Here is a 19,755-nt window from a genome sequence, read left to right as displayed (position 1 = left end):
CTTGAGATATTTCTTGGCCCAGTCTTGACGTTTCAGCTTGTGTGTCTTGTTCAGTGGTGGTCGTCTTTCAGCCTTTCTTACCTTGGCTATGTCTCTGAGTATTGCACACCTTGTGCTTTTGGGCACTCCAGTGATGTTGCAGCTCTGAAATATGGCCAAACTGGTGGCAAGTGGCATCTTGGCAGCTGCACGCTTGACTTTTCTTAGTTCATGGGCAGTTATTTTGCGCCTTGGTTTTTCCACACGCTTCTTGCGTGTTAACTATTTTGAATGAAACTAGTGATGGGACGTTCTGTATCGAGGCTTCGGAGCGTGTGTCGAGTAATGGAGGGGGCGTTTCCGCGAAGCGCGTATCGAGGCTTGCTTCATTTATGGGAGGAGCTGAAAATGATGACGTCCGAAGCCTCGCTGCCCGGCTGTACCACGTGACTGGTTCATGAAGTGGTTCGAACTTTGCCGCGAGATATGACAGCGATATAAACCCCTCAGACTTCATTCAAAATGTGGGTGTTTGATGGAGAGTTGCGGTTAGAGAGAGTTTGGAGACCGTTTGGAGGTTTATGAGAGTGAGGAAAGTCAGGAGAGAATGGAGCCAGCTAAGAAGAGGAGGATGTCCTCCCCTGTGTGGGAACATTTTGATTTTATTCCTCCCAACAAGGTATGTAAATTTCTACAGAAGATGTATTTTCATGATACTGATGGTGCAATACAATTTATGTTGAGCTGTCTTGACTTTTGTTCAAGGTGAAGTGTTTGCTATGTGCCAGGGAGCTGGGATATAACAACAACATCCATGCTTAGGCACTACAGAGCTTTGCATGAGAATAAGAGGAACACCGATTGTGGAGCAAGACCAGGTGAGCCATCAAATGCAATGATAATATAGCATGCAGTAATGTTACTAAATGATATAACAATATTATACAACTGTTATAAGTTACGTGTGTGATATTTATATTTGTGCTTTGTCTTTATTGTCTTTCCTCAGGAGAACAATCTCAAATAGATGAAGACCTGGTCAGCATGGTGATTGAGGACTCCCAGCCATTTAGCATTGTGGAGGACAAAGGATTCAAAAGATTTGTTAAATCATTAAATCCTAGCTATGTTCTCCCCACTAAAAAGGCCATAAAAGCAGTGAAAATTTAGTTTTTACAGAATAAAATGTGAACAGGCAGGACTGTCCATACCTCAACGTTACAAAAGCACAACTACTGTCCACACCCCAACCACACCTCACCTCACAGTAAATGATCATTTCCATTTCAAGCATTTCCAAATAATCATTTCCCATACTGCCACTATAAATATACACAGTATACTGCCATCACTACAATATAGATGTTTTACACACTCCTTTTGTTGTTGACATTTACAGGCTGTGTGCAAAATGCCACACTCTTCAAATTCATGCCAGCTATTATTTTTACGTCCAGTAGGTGTCCTGCTAGAGCAAATGAAGCTTCATGAAGCTTCGCGTTGGGGTGAACCAATTGGATGAAAAGCTTCAGTGCTTCATGGGGCTTCATCTGCCCATCACTAAATGAAACGCTTGATTGTTTGATGATCACGCTTCAGAAGCTTTGCAATTTTGAGACTGCTGCATCCCTCTGCAAGATATCTCACTATTTTTGACTTTTCTGAGCCTGTCAAGTCCTTCTTTTGACCCATTTTGCCAAAGGAAAGGACGTTGCCTAATAATTATGCACACCTGATATAGGGTGTTGATGTCATTAGACCACACCCCTTCTCATTACAGAGATGCACATCACCTAATATGCTTAATTGGTAGTAGGCTTTCGAGCCTATACAGCTTGGAGTAAGACAACATGCATGAAGAGGATGATGTGGACAAAATACTCATTTGCCTAATAATTCTGCACTCCCTGTACAGTCACATCTGCTTCAGTATCCAGTTTGAAAGTGATTTTTGCATCTTTCACTTGTATGATGGCTGTCCACGCCTGGCCGTCACTGGAAACTGAGCCTAGGAAGAAACCGTGCTCCTCTTCCTCCTCAATACTTTGCACTGTCTTGCTTTGTCTGCAGATGCGCTGGTAGTGACCTTTTTTTCCACATAAATGACATTTTGCATCATTTGCTGGGCACTCGGGTTTCGGATGTGGAGAGCCTCCGCACTTGTAGCATTTATTACTTTGTCTCTTGCTATATTGCTGTTGTGTTTTGACAGTTTTATTTTTGAACATGTTGAACTTTGTTTTGTCGTGCTTTTGCATCACTCTGTCAGCTGTTTTCGCATTTACTTGCATTACATTTGTATGCCGGCTTGTACACATACACGAGAGACACGAGAGTTCTTCTTTACTGATGTTTACTGTGCTTCTCTTAACGTACAGGTACACCGTAGAATTGGTGAATACAAATGTACAAGAAAATTATATTTCAGCATTAAAACATATTACAATATAAAATTCACAAAATATAAACAAACATACCACTTTGGCCTGCAAGTAGACAAACTGGTGTAACTGGAACTTAGGGCTTATTTCTTCTTTCTTAGCTTGACTTTTACACGGCTAGACCGTCACCATGCGCAGCTTCTCTGACCTTACTTCCCAAAACAGGAAGTGACCTCTGCCCTTACCTTGTTGCTTTTTGATTTCTTCTGACTGCTTGGCCATATTTATAGCTTTATCCAAGTCCAAGTCTTTTTCCATCTGCATGAGCTCATACAGCCTCGTGTCGGCCAAGCCCACTACTATTCTGTCTCTTATCAGCTCATCGTGGAGCGGTCCGTAATTACAGTGCTCTGCTAATGCATGCAAGTCAGTCATGAATGCATCAACAGTCTCATTCGGCCCTTGTTTGCGCATATTAAAACGTGCACGCTCATAAACAACATTTTTCCTGACAATGAAAAAGTTGTGGAAGCTATCTCTCACTTTAGCATAGTCCCGCTGGTCTACATCACTTAACTTTAGTGGTAGTGCGGTAAGACCAACTCTTTACTCACTGTATTACCATCTCCCGGCATGCATTGCCAGTGCGTAACGCGTAATTACACAATCAAACAACGAACACATACTGCCCATACAACAAATGTACCAGAGACAATTATGAATACACCACACCTCCCACTTCAAACTCAGTGATGTATAAAACAACACATTTGAATGGCACTGGGAGCTCAATTTCCACAAATTTTAACAAGAGAATGTCAAAAACCATTCTGCAGATATTCCAACAGACCTGTTTCTCACTGAAACACTGGCACAGTATAAAATGATAAAACACAAAAACGAGGCTCTTAACTGTTGAATAACTCTAATGCTATAAAAAGCGAGAAACAAATTAACCCAAATATATATTTTTCAATAAAAAAGATCTTACAGTTTTGACATGTGATATGTTGTTTTGTATCATATTAAAAAAACAACATCAATGTTATGCTCGAAACGAGACAGGGAAAATGACAGATCTCGAAAATGCTTTAATGTACGAGCCTAGAAGGAGTTCCTGAAAGCATCACTTCCTGAGGATTTTCTTTCATAGAAGTTTACGTGCCCATTGCTGTTTTTTTTAGCAGCTGCTCTGGCTGATACGTAGATAAAGACAGCGATAGGTCCGCCTGTACCGATGACCAAACAGTGTAAAGACCGGAAACTATCTTCATAACCGACTAACGTCAAACTTGGTAACGCCTTTATGTTCCAAAGTACAACCAGAGTACCGGTTGGCTAACAATTTGTGCAAGAGGTCGCTAGATCAAATGACGTTTTTGTCTGCCAGTTTACTTTTGTTGAAGAGAGTACACATTAAGGTTTTTTTTACAGCTGTTGTCAGCAAGGAACAAAAATGAGTCGAAGAGGTGAAAGAAACGAGGAAACGGACAAAGCTTCTGTTTCCTCAAATGTCGCAGACGATTCACAGAGGATGACAACAATTTACGCTGTGTATCTCATCGCCGCTTTGGATATCACATGGATGTTTTTACAGTTCTCAGTAACCCCTGTGAGTATATGACACGGGAAGAAGAAGAAGAAGCTGAAATGTCCCTATATTCCCTTTAGTGCGCACAGTTATGATTGAGGCTGGATTTACTGACGTTGATAATGCTATGGCTGAAAATCTCGTTTTAATTAAGAGTGCAAGAATGACCACTGGTCTTATATGAAACACTAACAGTAGCTATTACATACACTTATAGTAAACACTGGAGAAGGGGTATTCATATCACTGAATATCAGTGACACACAGTGAAGCATCCTGCTTTGAAATGTGCTTAATCACTGTGACAAGATAAGATAGGATAAGATGACATTTATTAGTCCCAGACTTGTGAAATTCACTTTGTTAAAGCAGCAGATATGTGGCTGTTCAGGAACATAGGCAGTATTTATACTTTGTATGGATGAGAACTATGCCAGTATGTACACGTAGCAAAGTGTTGTATTGTATTGCTAAATCTTAGGATCTTTACTAAATTTCATACTTAAGAACAGATATTGAAAATTTAGTTCCACTGCAGTGATCGAAAACATAAAGTTAGTCAACAGATTTGGATACACAAAACAAATCTGCAGTATAGAAATGCATTATCGAATACTACCCATGTATTTTCTTCCAGTTATTCTAATTTGGGTCACTCACATTCACAGCTGTGGCAAATTTAGAATCACCAGTTAACCGAACCCCATGCATTTCTTTGGACTGTTGAAGGAAGCTAGAAAGAAAACACAGGGAGAACATGCAAGCTCCACATAGAAAGGCCACTTGTACATGAGTTAATGTTTTATTGTCTTTCCAGGGGCACAAATTTGTAGTTTTTGGCACACTTATCACACATGAAACAGGAGTCAAAATTACATGATTGGAAGCATCAAAACGCCTTTTAACTATAAGCTTTTAAATGTGATAGATTAAATAGAACTACATGTATGTGGCATAATGGAAATAATCATGTTTTAAAATGTAAATTAAGGATTTTGGAAAAGAAGCAGCAGGAAACTGGCAGAAATTTAAATTTCATAATAATCTAAAAATATAAGCTAACACATCATTTAGTCATAGTCTAGTCATAGTGCAGTAAACATAAGTGACTCTAAAACTTCTCATTCTGTGACGTAAAATCTTCCCAACTTTGAACTCAAAGCTGAGATATGATAAAACAAAAAGGCATAGCAGGACACTCATTGCTGCCACCAAATACCTCCACCAACTCTAACACCAGCAGCACCACCTTCCTCAAATAAGGCCAATGTTCACCTGCAACACAATGCAACCCATTTAAATCAAATTGATTCACCTGGCATTTAGCTCTTTTTCTGTCACCACTTTCCATTTTACATGACATGACTCTGCTGCTAAAGATATCCTATAAAAAGAAGTTAGTTTGAACTGGTAGCAGCTCTACCTCGGGCCAGGTGAGTGCCACAGTGACAGTGTTTCTGCATTGTTCAGCAAAACAGTCCATTTAAATTGTGAGATAACCTACACAGAACTAGGCAAGCAAACCAGCCAATGTGTTTCAAAGTGAAAAATATTTGCACAATGTTTAGACAAAGGAGCCACTTCTGTGATAATGGCTGTGGGTGTTCATGAGGTTACCTTGAGCCGTCTTGAAATAATTCCTACATATGCTGAGCATGTCTTGGGTACTTTACCCTCACTCCAAGGACATGCTCATCCCAAACTATCTGAAGCAATTTGCTCAAATGCAGTTCTGAACCTTTCTCTTAATCTGATAAAGGTGCATGTGACAATGCCAAGATTAAATTAGATACTCCCTATCATATTGTGCCAATTTACCCTAATGAGAAAACAAGTGTTCGTCTTGTGTCCTGCACACTCCCAGTCCTCTCGCCCAAACTGATATATGTACAGTAGTGATGTTGTGTGCTACAAACGCTTCTGACAAAATTTTTCAAAAAACTTAAGGTAATGTGTGAAAACAGCTTCAGTAGGGTTTAGGTTGGGTGCTTTTGGAGTTCTCTGCTTTTTAAATTATTTTTTTTCCAAACTATCATTGCAGAAGTGCGATGTGTTTTGGCTCATGGTTCTATAGAAAAGAAATGAAGGTCCCGCTGATCTTAGGGGTTTGGCCCTGCTGTCCGACTTAAGCACATTTCTAGCAGTAGCAAATTTGCCCCACAACATCAATACAGAAAGTGAACTTACCCTTAGAAAACCCATACAGGGGTCCTAAAGGGCAAAACTGCTGTGGTTCCTGTGTGAGCACACCCACTTGGGTCTTGGGTGGGATGACTGTGGGTTTGCCCTGCCCACACACCCCCACAGTTCATCCACATCTACCCAATGTTGGCCTTGGTATGTTGGCTGGGTATTAGTTCACAGTTCTTCTAAAGTTTATGAATCAATAAAAAAAAAAAGAGGAAGGCCTTGAATGCGAACTCTTGACTGGCATAAACAAGGATGTACTTTTATTGTGTCTGTCAAGACACAAGTTATTTTCTGACACTCATTATCACTTCTATGCTAATGACATTCAGTTGTACATGTCTTTTAAGGTCCAACAGCTGGATAGTCCACTGTTTAGTGATTGGTTCTGTAACAATGACCTCGTCTTAAACTGGTCTTAGTTCATTTTGTTCAGCAGTTAAATCCAGTGTTTAAAGTCTTGGTGTAATATTTGATTCTTCTCTGGGTTTTGGCAGTAAAGTCTATCTTACCAGGAGAGTCTTTTTCCTGTTTTTTTTTCTAATTTATGTAACATTTCTGAATTGCAACATATGGTCTCTTTGGTGGATCTGGAGAAAATTAGTCATGCATTTGCATCATTGCACTTAGATTACTGTAATGCCTTGTTTTCTGGCTTGGGTAAATTCTCATTAATGTCTTTCGAAAGCAATAAAGCAAGGGAACTGTAATAAGACTATTAACACATTCAGCAGCCGAGCTCAAATCACTACCATTTTATATTCTTTAAACTGGCTCTCAGTAGATTCTACAATTTGTTTTCACATACAGAGCACTTAATGGCCAGGCTCCGGACTGTTTGCCTTATCTTCTACCAAGCACACCTCTGCTTGTAGGCTTTGATGACAGGCTCAGAATCTAATGGTCATTCCACATACAAAAGGGCAGAGATTTAGAGCAGTCTCTCGCAACAATTAACTTTAGCTGACTCTGTGGACTCTTTCTAAAACCAGTTAAGAATCTTTTTTTAGTTTAATCAGGCTTTTCTTTGATACTTTTAATGATTTTTATTTTCGTTTTGATCTTAAATTGTTTTTGTATTGTTTTTATGGTGTTTAATTTCCTTATTTATTTTACTCGGTTTTGTGACCACTTGTCACAAAAAAATAACGGTCACTTACTTATGTTGCTCTCTATAGTATTTGGCAAAGAAGCTCGGCTTCGACACGTTGTGGTTTGGTTATTTGCAAACTACAGTTGGAGTTATTCAGCTGCTCGGGGGCCCAATGTTTGGAAGGTGAGTTTCTGTTCGCTATTTTTTGCTTGGACATTGCTCTTTACTGTTTGCCAACAGTCGGAACACAGTGTAGAAAAATGTGACTGTAGGGTCTGTTTTGTTTTTTTTTTGGCAGGTTTGCAGATCTATTTGGGGCACGGACAGCTTTGTCCCTGGCATGTGCTTCAACTGTTGTCTTCTTTCTGCTGCTGGCCACAGCAGACACTCCAGCCATGTTGTTCATCCATAAAATCCCCACAGTCTTTATGCATGTCCTCCCTGGTGAGCATCAAACCTACCGTTTTTTTTATCCTTTGCTAACAATGTGGCTGAACTATTTTTACATTTATTCAGATTTATTCTAAATGTTAATTTTATTTATCCTGAATCAAGTTTCACTTGATTTTCTTCTTTGTCCCACCTGTGTCTGCAGCATCACAAATGGTTGTTACAGACCTTACAAAACCTGAGAAACGGGCCGACGCCTTATCCAAGCTTGGTCTGTGTTTTGGCATCGGTATGATAGTTGGCTCCACATTAGGCGGACAGCTGAGCAAACTCTATGGGTTAGTGTCACAGTGTGTATCATTAACAGCAGCACTGGTGTGAAACCAACCTGAGCAACCATTGACTCTTTGACAGAGCCAAAGGAAATAAAAAACATCTCTGGTTTAGGAAGACATTTTGGCTTAGGTTGGAATATTGCGCTTTTATGAAACATGGAATTCAGTCATTGTGTGTGTTTACCAAAAGTGTCCCCCATACAGCACCTTTACTTTGTATTTCTCAGGGAGAAGTTTACTGCATGTTTTGGTACTGCAGGGAGTGCCTTCAGCTTGCTGTTGGTTTTAAAGTTCATCCCCAAAAATACAAAAGCTGAAACAACCAGAGGCAACACTACAGGTAAGACATACCTACTTCTTTTCAACCTAATGGTCTCAGCTGTCTAGGTACAAAGTGGCCTTGGCTTCATGATCACAACAACAGGGATGAGCTGGTAATTTGAATCTAGCTGTCTTCATTGCACACATAAAAATTACTCAACTGGATTTTGTCACTCTCAGCTGCACTCAAACATAGTTTTTGTTATTTTTTTCTTTAAAAAACCATGACTCTGCTCTTACTTTTTTTTTTCTTTCTTTCACATTTGGGATCATCTCATAGCAAACCGTTGATGCCAGTCTTTAAAATTCCATGTAATAATCCAGGTAGATTATTATCAGAATACCACTGAGTCTCTGATGTTGTGTTACTGTATCATCTTCCATAATTACATACTCAAATGTGCTTAAAATTGCAGTGTGCCATTCTTTTCCATATAGATGTATTTTAAAAAGAAAAAAGGTAATACATCTATATTTTTAGAGATGTTTGGAGAGAGTCACCTTTTGGTTGCAAATAATCCAAAGCCATGGTATGGAATGTCTGTAAAGGTTCTCAGTCATCCAGGTCATCGTAGTCAAAGGAGTTTGCAAAGAAAACTGTCTGGACTTCTTTAAGTTGCTAGAAGACATTTCACCTTTCATCCGAGAGCAGCACTGAAATTTCCCTGGGACTTCTCTACATACATGTTATCCTACCTTGACTTATTGGTAGAAACACATAACACATAATGAGATGGTAATTGTACCTCTTGCACTTTGATTTTACTTCAGATGACAACAGAAGAAAGTCAGTATTCAATCTGAGTGAGATTACGAGGCTGATGAAGTTTCCAACAGTGATGCAGACTTTCATTATCAAGATAGTCGCAGGTTTGCCATCAGGTGAGACTTGAAGTGTGAAGATGTTTTGGTTTAAGCCTTTGCAATATACAAATGTTGTGTCTCTTCCTAATATCACTGTGTTTAAGTTACACACTCTTTAAATGTTTTTCTTTTTTGACATTTTGTTTTTGGAGGTTACCTATGGTGATATGTTCTGATTGGGCTCATTTACATTTATGTGTATTAAAATGGGTATGAATATGTAGCTAAATTTGTGGATGCTCATGTTAAACCAGGACAAAATTTTAAATAATTCTGGTCAAACATCTGTGAGCCAAATGTTCAGGCTTCATACTCTTGTGATGGCTCAGCTATAAAAGGCTCGATGGGGGTTCGTCATCACCCTGCTGGGCAGGCAGGTGGGCAGCATGGACCCCCAGATTTGTGAATGCGATAACTCGAGAAAAAGGCAACATAGGAGTTTCAAATTGATACCATAGGTGTTTCTACTAAAAGGTTCTGATGAGTTTGAATCCTGAAGTTTTGTGAAAACCTTGTGAACACGATAATTTGAGAACAAGGCAGAGTACACAGAAGCCCCAACTGGACCTTCTGGAATTGCAAGGAGCAGCCAATTGGAAGCAAGTTTGTGTAAAGGGAAGTTGGCCTTACAGGAGCAGGCTTTAGACAAATGGCACCAAGAATAACTTCAAGATAAATACAACTGTAACATGTCTGTGAAGGTTCTCAGTCATCCAGGTCATCGTAATCTAAGGAGCTTGCAAAGAAAAGCGTCTGGACTTCTTTAAGTTGCTTGAAGACGTTTCACCTCTCATCCGAGAAGCGTCAAATGGTGGGGAGTCCCAGATTTAAACCTAGTGGGAGTATCCCCCCACAGAGGGACAAAAGGACCCCCTGATGATCCTCTAATCGCCTGAGCCAAGGCGTATCTTGAGCCAAGGTGTAGCTTCTCGGATGAAAGGTGAAACGTCTTCAAGCAACTTAAAGAAGTCCAGACGCTTTTCTTTGCAAGCTCCTTTGAATACAACTGTAACATTGTAAATCAGCATATTAGGCCAGCACTGAAGTTAAGCGATCGTGGCTCAAGAGTTGGGAGTTCGCCTTGTAATCGGAAGGTTGCCGGTTCGAGCCCCGGCTCGGACAGTCTCGGTCGTTGTGTCCTTGGGCAAGACACTTCACCCGTTGCCTACTGGTGGTGGTCAGAGGGCCCGGTGGCGCCAGTGTCCGGCAGCCTCGCCTCTGTCAGTGTGCCCCAGGGTGGCTGTGGCTACAATGTAGCTTGCCATCACCAGTGTGTGAATGTGTGCGTGAATGGGTGGATGACTGGATATGTAAAGCGCTTTGGGGTCCTTAGGGACTAGTAAAAGCGCTATATAAATACAGGCCATTTACAGGCCATTTAAGCAGCCCTGAAAACATTTTGCAAACAGAAAATTAAATTGCCACAAAGAGACACAAAGCCAACTTTGATGGTGTCATCATAAATCATATGTAAATCTAACAAAATTGTTTTGTGCTCGAAGGCATTTTTCAAGTGATGTTTTCTATCATTGCACTGGAGTTCTTTAAGCTGCAACCTGAGCAGAATGGCTACCTGATGGCCTATTTTGGCATCGTCCAAATGGTAAGACTGAAATCCAAAATGAATTGGTGCATTTTAGCCTTTTCAAGTTTTCTACGTTTTGTTATATTACAGACCAAAATTCACTTATGATTCACTTGTTGAATTTAGACTAAATGACAAATTAAGGAACAGGTTTTTGGAGTATTTTGTTTGTTTTTCTTTTTTCTTTAACAACTGAAAGAATAAAACACAGTGTTTGCAGACGTATCCTTGCTCGCACTTGGGGTTGATCTCTGATGGTTCCTACATGAAACAACAGTCCCCAATATGCTTCAATAACTTCATTAGACCTGTGATTAGTTGAATTCATGAATTAGGAAAGTTACTTACAGATCTGTTTAAGGTCTTGCAGTTGTCAGACTAAAAAAACCCAACCTGTGATAGCCTCTTATTGTCAGATGGGGAACTTTTGGAACCACCAACAGTCGTCCAAGATATTCCAATATAGCTAAGCTAAGTAGTCTGGTCTTTGTCAGAGAGATTACCAAGAAGCCAGTGGTCACTGACTAAAAGATTCACTTTTTATTTTTTTTGTAGAAAACTCTAAAGGATCTGAAAACTTTTCAAATGGACTGTATGTGATATGTTGGGGGGTTGAGCTTAAGCTTATACCAGACTGCAAGATGAAATGAGCAAAACCCAGATGTTTGTTCAGGTTATTCAAGGAGGAGTGATCGGTCGGCTTACGGCAAGATACTCTGACAATTCATTGCTGCTTCTATCCATTGGAGTGTCCTCTTTTGTGGGACTGGCTCAGGTATGCACAAAACATAAGCACACACCCCTTAGAGAGAAAGTATTCACTCAAGTACTCCATAGCTTTTCTTTTTAAGAAGCAAAACTCTTGTCTTAGCTTGATGAAAAAAAAAAATGTTTCCATTGTTTGATGCAAATAAAATGAAAAGTTTTAACCCCCCTTTTTTTTTACCATGAGGTTTTTTTTTAATAGTAAATCTTACTACAACTTTTACTATTGCTTGGTATTGAACTTCTGTGATATTGTGCTTGTATACAGGTGAACAAGTATTCAAAAAAGTACAAGTGTGAATTTGTTAGGGTATTTTTTTGTTTGTTTTATTATTATGAATGTGTTCATGTTTCTTGGTGTTTAGCTGCTCAGATAAGAGCCCAAGAGCTTGTTCAACAGCTTGAGATTGCTGGTTGGCACCGGGTGAAATCCGTCACAAACAGGTTGCTGCAGCCGAAACCTCTTTGTGATTGGTTTGGTTGCTGCTAGAGTACTGCGGCCACTCATAGTTTGCATGGAAGGAATGTCAACTAATTAACTTGAAAAAGTGAAAGGTGAAAATGTCCGTCGCAAACATTAAATGGAGAGCGTTCGGTGACCAGAGGATATCAAGTGCTTGGTGACTGCTTTAGGCCTGCATGGCTGGGACTTCCAATGGACTGTGAACCACTCACAACTAGTTGAGAAATACTCAATTTTCTCCAACAACTGGTGGTTGCCAAGTGGTTGGTAACCACCAGTTGTGACTGGGGCGTAAAACTGTATCAATTCATAGCAGAGCTTTGAATTGATACATCAATATGCTAACAGCCACATTTACATGTTTCGTACATGGTGCTGCCCCTAACAGGCCTCACTATCAGTTAACCCCTTTGCCACACTGCCAAAGCCCCTTAAGACAGATATTTGGATTCACAGCTGAATTGGGGAGTGTCATCAAATCAAATCAAAATTTATTTCTATAGCACATAATAATACATCAAAGTTGACCAAAGTCCTTCAAAGTTGGTCAGAGCAATAGTATAAGACAGAATAAAAAGAAACAGTTAAAAGGAGGGCAGGAAACAATATGAACAATATGGGTAAAAAAAAAAATCCTCATAGAAATCCAGAGCAAAAACTTAATCAATAGCACAGCCCATTAGAGTTCTGCTGCAGGCATTTCTTTGGACTCGTTGTGACAGCAACCCCTATTAAACATAATTACCTAGCAATGAATATAATGTGCCATTGAACCCCTTGCTGAAAACTGTTTATTTCTGATATTTCTCTGTACAGGCATATATACAGAATGTGTGGCAGTTCTGCTTTAACATCCTCCCGATGATGTTTTCTCTCAGTGTGTTTAATGCCATCACAGACAGCATGCTCACCAAGAGTGTACCGTCCTCTGACACAGGTGAGACCATCCCGCTTTACTTTATTACAACCAGATGGTGTTTGACAGGCTCTACTTTTAAAAAGCTTTATTTTAGATCACTTGATGTGTGACTGCATTTGAATAAAGCTGCTTTAAACTTAAAGAAGCAAAGACACTCCAGCATTCCAAGATAAAATGTAATAATATCAAATAAAATGGTTTAGAAAACTACAGGTGAACCTATTGTGAAATAGTGTAAAGAATTATTGCCAGTTTTAATCTTGTTCTCATTTGCAGGCACAATGCTGGGACTGTGCGCATCTGTTCAATCTCTGCTTCGCACAGTTGGACCTACTATAGGGGGCTTCCTGTATGTGAACTACGGCATTTCCTCTATAGGTTTAATCCAGTTTTTCGTGAATATTGCTGTGTTTGTCTACCTGCTACAGCGACGACTCAACAAGACAGCCGAGCAGCGAAAGTGACACCTCTCAGTCTTTTTGTCTCACTTGTTCAAAAACTCAAAAAAGGAGAGGAGATGGAAATCAGCTGTTGATTTTAAAAACAAGCATCATATACACACATATTTCCCTTTTTTTAGTAACTGCCATAATTAGATCATATCCCATTATTCCAGATTTTGTGCTGTTCAAGTTTCTGTTGATTCAGTGTCAGATCACTAGATGGCACCAAATCCTCTATTTTACTGGCTGATGGTTTTATTGGCTCGTTGTTCACATAAACATCAGAGTTTAATCAGTTTGATTATGATTGAAAACAGGGCCAACTCCATTGCTACTACAATTTAGAATAAAAGTTAATTTTCTTAAGTTATTGTTTTGCATTAAACTTTTGGAAATGCTTTTGTTTTTTCTATATAAATTTAAAGTCAGGAATGCACTGTAGACTTGCCTTTGCACTGAAAAGGACCAATCTTAACCATGCTTTTTAATGGCTGTAAACTTTCATATAAATAAATGTGTGAGGGGGAAAAAAAGCAAATTTAATAATAATAATTGCCAGAATAGTTCAGAGACTTTGATGCCAGTGCTGTCCTGGTACACCCTTAGTATCACCCAGCCAGGCTTCAACTCACCACTGTAAGTAAAATACTTTGATTTACTTGTTCATATTTAGGTTTAGAATGATGTGGTGAAAAAAAGTGAACTGATAAAATACAACATGTTAAAGATTAAACCAGTGGTTACCAAACCTTTTTTGTTCTGTTTCACCTCATGTTAAACATGTGATGTATATAAAGTCGCTGGAGCGTTTCTGGGTATTTTGGCAACCCACAAAAAGTCTTAAGTGCCCCCAATATCCAGTAACCACCAACTGTAATTAAGTAACTAAAATACATTTACAGAGCTTAACTAGTGTCCTCTGATTTTGCTTACCTTTGTTCACTTTAACTTTTGAAAAATATATTTTCAATACTTTTCAAAAGTATTGAAAATATTAAATATAGGTTTGATTTCTTTGCATGTGTGGTTTGGATGGGATGTTACCGACATCTGGTGAGAAGTTCATCTCGATAGCACATTTAGAAATACATCTACTTAGAAAACTGGTGACGTGTTCAAAACTAATTTTACCTGCTGTATTTAAAATTATTGAATATTTCAGGCCTAAAGCATTCATTAACTCTTTATTTATTTCTTGTATATTTCTTATACAGTTTAGAAACACAGATCAGTTTTGGTTTAGCATTTTTAGCATCCAGCTGTGTGCTGTGTAAGTGACATCAGTGTCACCAGTAGAGTTTCTCCTTATACAAACTAAGCAGTCCAGATGAACACAAAATACATGATTGTGTGTGTATCTTGCTCTCTCTAGATCACACAGCGCAGTGTGAATAGGGATTCTTGTTTATACACCAGGTGACTCAGGTGTAATTATAGTAAACAGAGTCACAATAAAGATTAGGATTAAAGATTAAGATTAAATTTCCAGCATATGTCAGCCTGTTCATGGTATCAAGTACTGGAGCTAGCAGGAATGGACTACCCACACAGAGTGTCTGATGAAGCAGTTGATGGAGGGGCTGAAAGTGCTTGAAAGCTGTCCTCTGCCTTAATGAAGATCAAAGAAATTAGCAAGAAGGTGTTTAAAAAGAAGTCGAAATGCCTATAACAGCTTGGCTCAATGACAGGCTGCTGTAGATGAAGCAATTGTAGAAATGTTCAGAGCTCGCATCACTGAGCTAGCAGCAGAGAGGTCTTCCACACGGCGTACCGGTAGAAATGTCGTTTTTACTACATGTATTCTTATAGGCTTCCTTGTCCTGACGTTTCGACTTAAGATAAAAGAAAATTTAAGAAATCATTTAAGCAAATGCTGAGAGAACTTAATTCAGAGAGTAAACAAACCACAAATGTATAAAAATAAAAACTGGCCATAGCCAAATCTCTGCACCTGGTGATAAAAACACTCAACAGAAGGTCAGAACAGCCTTTCTTGAGGATAATTCAATAATATGACACAGGCCGATATGAGTTCCTGGATATTCCAAAGGAAAAACCAAATCCTTCCAACCCATCACACCCTCCTTGAGCGTGGTTTTGCTGGAGGTTTCTTCCTGTTGAAAGGGAGTTTTTCTGTCCCACTGCTGCCAAGGGCTTGCTCTGATTTGGAGGGTTTCTGTCTAACAATGTAAGATCTTTACTCTGCAATATAAAGAACCTTGAGACAGCTGTTAGTGTGGCGTTATATTAATATACTGAATTAAAGTGAATTCTTTGTCCATGCTTAAAGAAACACGAAGAACAAATCTACTTTGGCCTGAACTTTAAAACGAAATCAGAAATCTGGTAAAAAAAAAAAAATGTTGAAATATCATCTTAAAATCAAAATCAGTCCAGGCTTCGTCCTTCACACAGTTCATAATAACTACATGAAGGAAGAGATTTTTTTCTCTTCCTTCATGTTGTTTATATAAGCTGCGTGATGGTAGAGGAAATATGCATATTATGGAGAAGAAATATACTTCAATGGGGATTTGTAAAAAAATTTTAATCAAATTTAATCAGGAAGTTTCTGAATTGGTGTTTTCATAATGGTATTGTCTATCTTTTATTATTAAAATCATTAACTTTAATCAAACATTCATGTAAAGGGCATGCAAAAATAATTTTTGCATAGTGTTGCAGACATGTTCCAAATACATTTCTTTTATTCAACATTTCATGAAGAAAGAGCAAAGAAAACCGAATACGTGCATCTGTGGATTGAGTGACATTTGTGAGGACTGCCTTTGCCAGAGTTGGCTATTCTGTGCAGCTCAGATCAGTCTGGAATGATTTGGATGAGTGAATAAGTCTGGAGTTAAATAAAAAGTGAATTTAAAAAAAAAGTATTTGTATCAAAAAAATAGCTCACATAAAAAATTTCCATACTCTGAGAGGGATAAATAAAACCTTCATCACAGTGTGGACAGTAGTCTGCTTCCTCTGGCTGTCAAGCTGCTGCATGTTGGAGTGATGTCATAAAATCTGGAGCAGGTGTTTTCATTGTTTCTACAAAATAAGCTCATTTTGAATATTGTCGTTGTCGTTGTTGTTTTTAAAATAATATGATCGGCAATCCTGGATTGAAAACAAACAGTCAAACAAAAAAGTTGGCAGATGTCAGTGAGGTGATTTATTTTCGTTCCCCCCCCCCCAAAAAAAAAAAAAAAGAAATAGCAGGAAAATTCCAGAATTTTTATAAGTTATATTTTAAGAGACGTTTTGAAGCTAAGCATAAAAGTATAAAAAAATAAAAAATCTAGATTAAAACTGCATTTACTTACAAGGGTGTTTAGAAAACACCTTTTAAATGATGATTAAAGTAAAACCCCCAAAAGCCAAAGCGAGAAGATAGGAAGGATGTGTTTATTAAGTTTTAGTTGGCACCCTGCTCAGGTGAACCTCACCTTTAATGTGATCAGCTGCCTCAGTGTGAATTCTATCTTTTCAGGCTGATCCCACACCTGCCCTCACTCATTACTCGCTGGAGTCCAAGCCATCAAATGTCTTCCATAGGTGTAGAGTGTCAGTGCAGCTCGTAAAACACAAGGAGCATTATTATTATTAACCTTTATTTTACCAGGAAAAGTCCCATTGAGATTAAAAACCTCTTTTTCAAGGGAGTCCTGGCCAAGAGGCGACAACATGTTAAAATTACAAAGTTACATACATGTTATAAGTAACATAGCATGCTCTTGAATCTCCTGTCTCTGCCGCTTTATGTGAGTCAAAGGAGCTGCAGATGGAGCTGAAGGGTGTCACTGTATCTACGGACCCAGGCCGGGGGGGGGGGGGGGTGATGCAGTCCTGACCACTGGAGGGGGTGCCTTGTTACACTTGGCCATTTGAGTCAGGGGGACCTGGGACAATGCTGCTGTTAACACTCCTGATGGGGACCTTTGGGTCCTCTGAAAGTTTAATGTGACTCTGCGAGCGACCTACACTCACTGAGGTCAGAGATGAGCGCTGCCCGGCGATGGTCCAGGGTTTCCTTGTGTCAGCGCACTGGAAACTAAATGCCAGTGGGGGGGGGCCGTCAGGTCCCAGGCTTGTTTTGTCCCCTGTGGTATAGATAATGAGGCATCTGTCTCCACCTGCCGCATGGAGAGATGAGGCTCACTGTCTCTTTTAAAAAGAGCACAGGTTACCTATCTGATTTGTTCGAGGCAGGCCAGGGACATGATCTGTAGCAGAGAAGCCTTCAGTCTAAATGTTTTATACCGAGGCTTTCTTACTTCATTCTGTGCAGCACCACACGGTGCTCCTTATCAGAAGCACACTGATCAGTGTCTTGTGAGGTACATCTAGAAAATTACCATCCATATCAATCAAACATGAGACAGTCTAACCAAAATGTAATTACTTTCACCCCAAGTCAGTGCGACTTTTGTCCATTAGGTAATAGTCTTTAATTACGTCGGTAAAAGAATGTCATGAACTGTTTTACAGCAGAGTGCTGATTCTTGTTCAGAGTTTATAAAAACCTGATGTGTACATGACAGAAGCTCAACATGGCTGCACAGCTCCTGGTCCATCATCCTTCCAGCAGACCTCATGGAACTCTTGGAGTTGGCCACTGGAGTGAAAGGTGATCTTAGGGTTTTTTTGTCTTGGTGTAATCAGACAGCGACATCATCAATCATGAGCAGGGGAATTACAGTGGGTTACAATAGGTGATAAGATAATGAGTGGGGCCACAGCGACCTGGTGAGGGACAGCTCGAGTTCCCGTTCTGATTACACGGCAGCGGCTTGACTTTGTTGTAAACGGCTGAGGACACTGGCTGTGCAATTCCAAGATGAAGAAAGGAGTTTTTTTTTCTAATTGTGTCAGGCCTATGAAGTTAAAATTAAAATATTTATTTATATTTAATTTTTGTTTTCAGACAGACATGTGATATATACATATAATGCATGAAATGGCAATAATGCAATTTCTAAAGGGTTTCAGCAGATTATGAGATCATTGTGTAGCAGGTAGACTTAAACTACAGAATCAGTGAAGTTGAATAAAAATGGACGAATACTATTAGTTACCATCCATCTATCTATTTTGTCCCTACTTATCCAGTTCAGGGTAGTGGTGATGTGGTCCTATCCCAGCTGCCACAGGGTGAGAAGCAGGGTACATCCTGGACCTTCATGGTGCCATGGGCTTTGGACTGTTTGGGTTTTGCTTCTTTTAATCATTGGTTGTATTATTTATATTTGTCCTTTATCTCCCAGCATTCTCAGTTCCTTGATTAAGTACTATTTAGTTTATTCCCTTTTGTGTTTCATTCTGTTCTGTTTTCTCTGGAGTAAATATCAAATGTGCACTGACCAGCTATCATTTGCTCTATTTTCAGAGTCATTTCAGTTGCTTACATGAGATTGTGAGAAGTGGAAAAAGTCCAGGGTGTGTGTTGTTTCACACATTTGAAGACAAGCTGCCCCCTCCTCAGTGAAGAGCATGCTCAGCCTTGTGTCAGGAGGCTCAGAGCCCCATGACGCCTGGCCTGTCCTGCACGCTCTGGTCCACACTCTCACTCCCTGACATGTGCCAGCGATCGCTAATCCTCCACTGACGCCTCTCGGAAGCATCACATTCAACAACAGAACAATAAATGCCCACTGCACTGACCTCAGAGGATTGTCGCCTCTTGCTACATCAGCCAGGATCTCCCATCCTCTGCTTGTGGAAGACCATATTGGTTACATAGAAGCTAATATGGCATAACACAAAAGGCTTCTTTATGACACATGTGGCTGCATGAAAAGTCTTTGTTGTCTTTAGGTTTAAGAGTTGGAGATTTGAATGTTTGAAGGTAATATGTCTAAAAGACAGGATGTTGATTGAATTTTAATTACAACAGAGCCGATTAGATAACAATATGGTGCAGGAGTTAAAAGCGGGAAACATGTGCGTCTGTTTGAATTTCCAGCCATAAGCTTTGTTTGGATGTTGTTTGGATGACTCATACAGAGCAGCATCTGTGTTCTCCAGAGATAAATCTGACCATTATTGGTCATATTGTTTAGACTATCCTGTATGATGTAATGACATGTTGTGTGGGTATTTTGAGTTCTTAATACAGCAGAAACAATTGAAGTTATTGCTGGATTTATCTGGGATTTACTGTAGCTGGATGGGTCCATTTCAAAATTCAGGATAGGATAAAGTTCTAACAATTCTGAGAATCAGTTATCAGCCGTGTTCCTTCTGCGCATCAGCAAGGCACTGTGAAAATTGGCCTTTACTCTAGGTTAAAAGAGCTTACATGTCTATGATATTTAGTCAGGGTACTGATTTCCTCACTCTGATTATCACAACATTTGGGTGACAGATGGTGTGTCAGTGGTAATCCCAGCTACCCATCAGCTTGACCCTTTGGAGTGAGCCACCTCCTCCCAAACGA

General features: G+C 39.5%; 1 protein-coding gene across 3 annotated transcripts; it reads left to right on the top strand.

The window, feature by feature from the left end:
• The first annotated feature begins 3,497 nt into the window (after positions 1 to 3,497).
• slc67a1 (solute carrier family 67 member 1) lies at positions 3,498 to 17,129 on the top strand. 3 transcript variants are annotated; one of them, XM_086294436.1, is made up of 11 exons: positions 3,498 to 3,655; positions 3,795 to 3,972; positions 7,317 to 7,414; positions 7,530 to 7,675; positions 7,827 to 7,959; positions 8,184 to 8,296; positions 9,049 to 9,159; positions 10,644 to 10,744; positions 11,400 to 11,501; positions 12,771 to 12,891; positions 13,150 to 17,129. In XM_086294436.1, exons 2-11 carry the CDS (start codon positions 3,817 to 3,819, stop codon positions 13,335 to 13,337), a joined length of 1,269 nt encoding a protein of 422 aa, XP_086150562.1. In that variant the 5' UTR covers positions 3,498 to 3,655; positions 3,795 to 3,816; the 3' UTR covers positions 13,338 to 17,129. The 3 variants fall into 3 exon arrangements, with proteins under 3 accessions (XP_086150562.1, XP_086150563.1, XP_086150561.1); XM_086294437.1 differs by having other exon boundaries at positions 3,504 to 3,717; XM_086294435.1 differs by having other exon boundaries at positions 3,504 to 3,972.
• Positions 17,130 to 19,755: the final 2,626 nt, after the last annotated feature.

This window comes from Aulonocara sp. 'chitande type north' Nkhata Bay, linkage group LG1 (genome assembly GCF_057382095.1).
Source record: "Aulonocara sp. 'chitande type north' Nkhata Bay isolate Kocher_YH1m ecotype deep benthic linkage group LG1, A_spYH_male_GT1.1, whole genome shotgun sequence".
Taxonomy (NCBI): Eukaryota; Metazoa; Chordata; class Actinopteri; order Cichliformes; family Cichlidae; genus Aulonocara; species Aulonocara sp. 'chitande type north' Nkhata Bay.
Note: the sequence above shows the minus strand (reverse complement) of the source record. Positions and strands in the feature narration are given on the sequence as shown.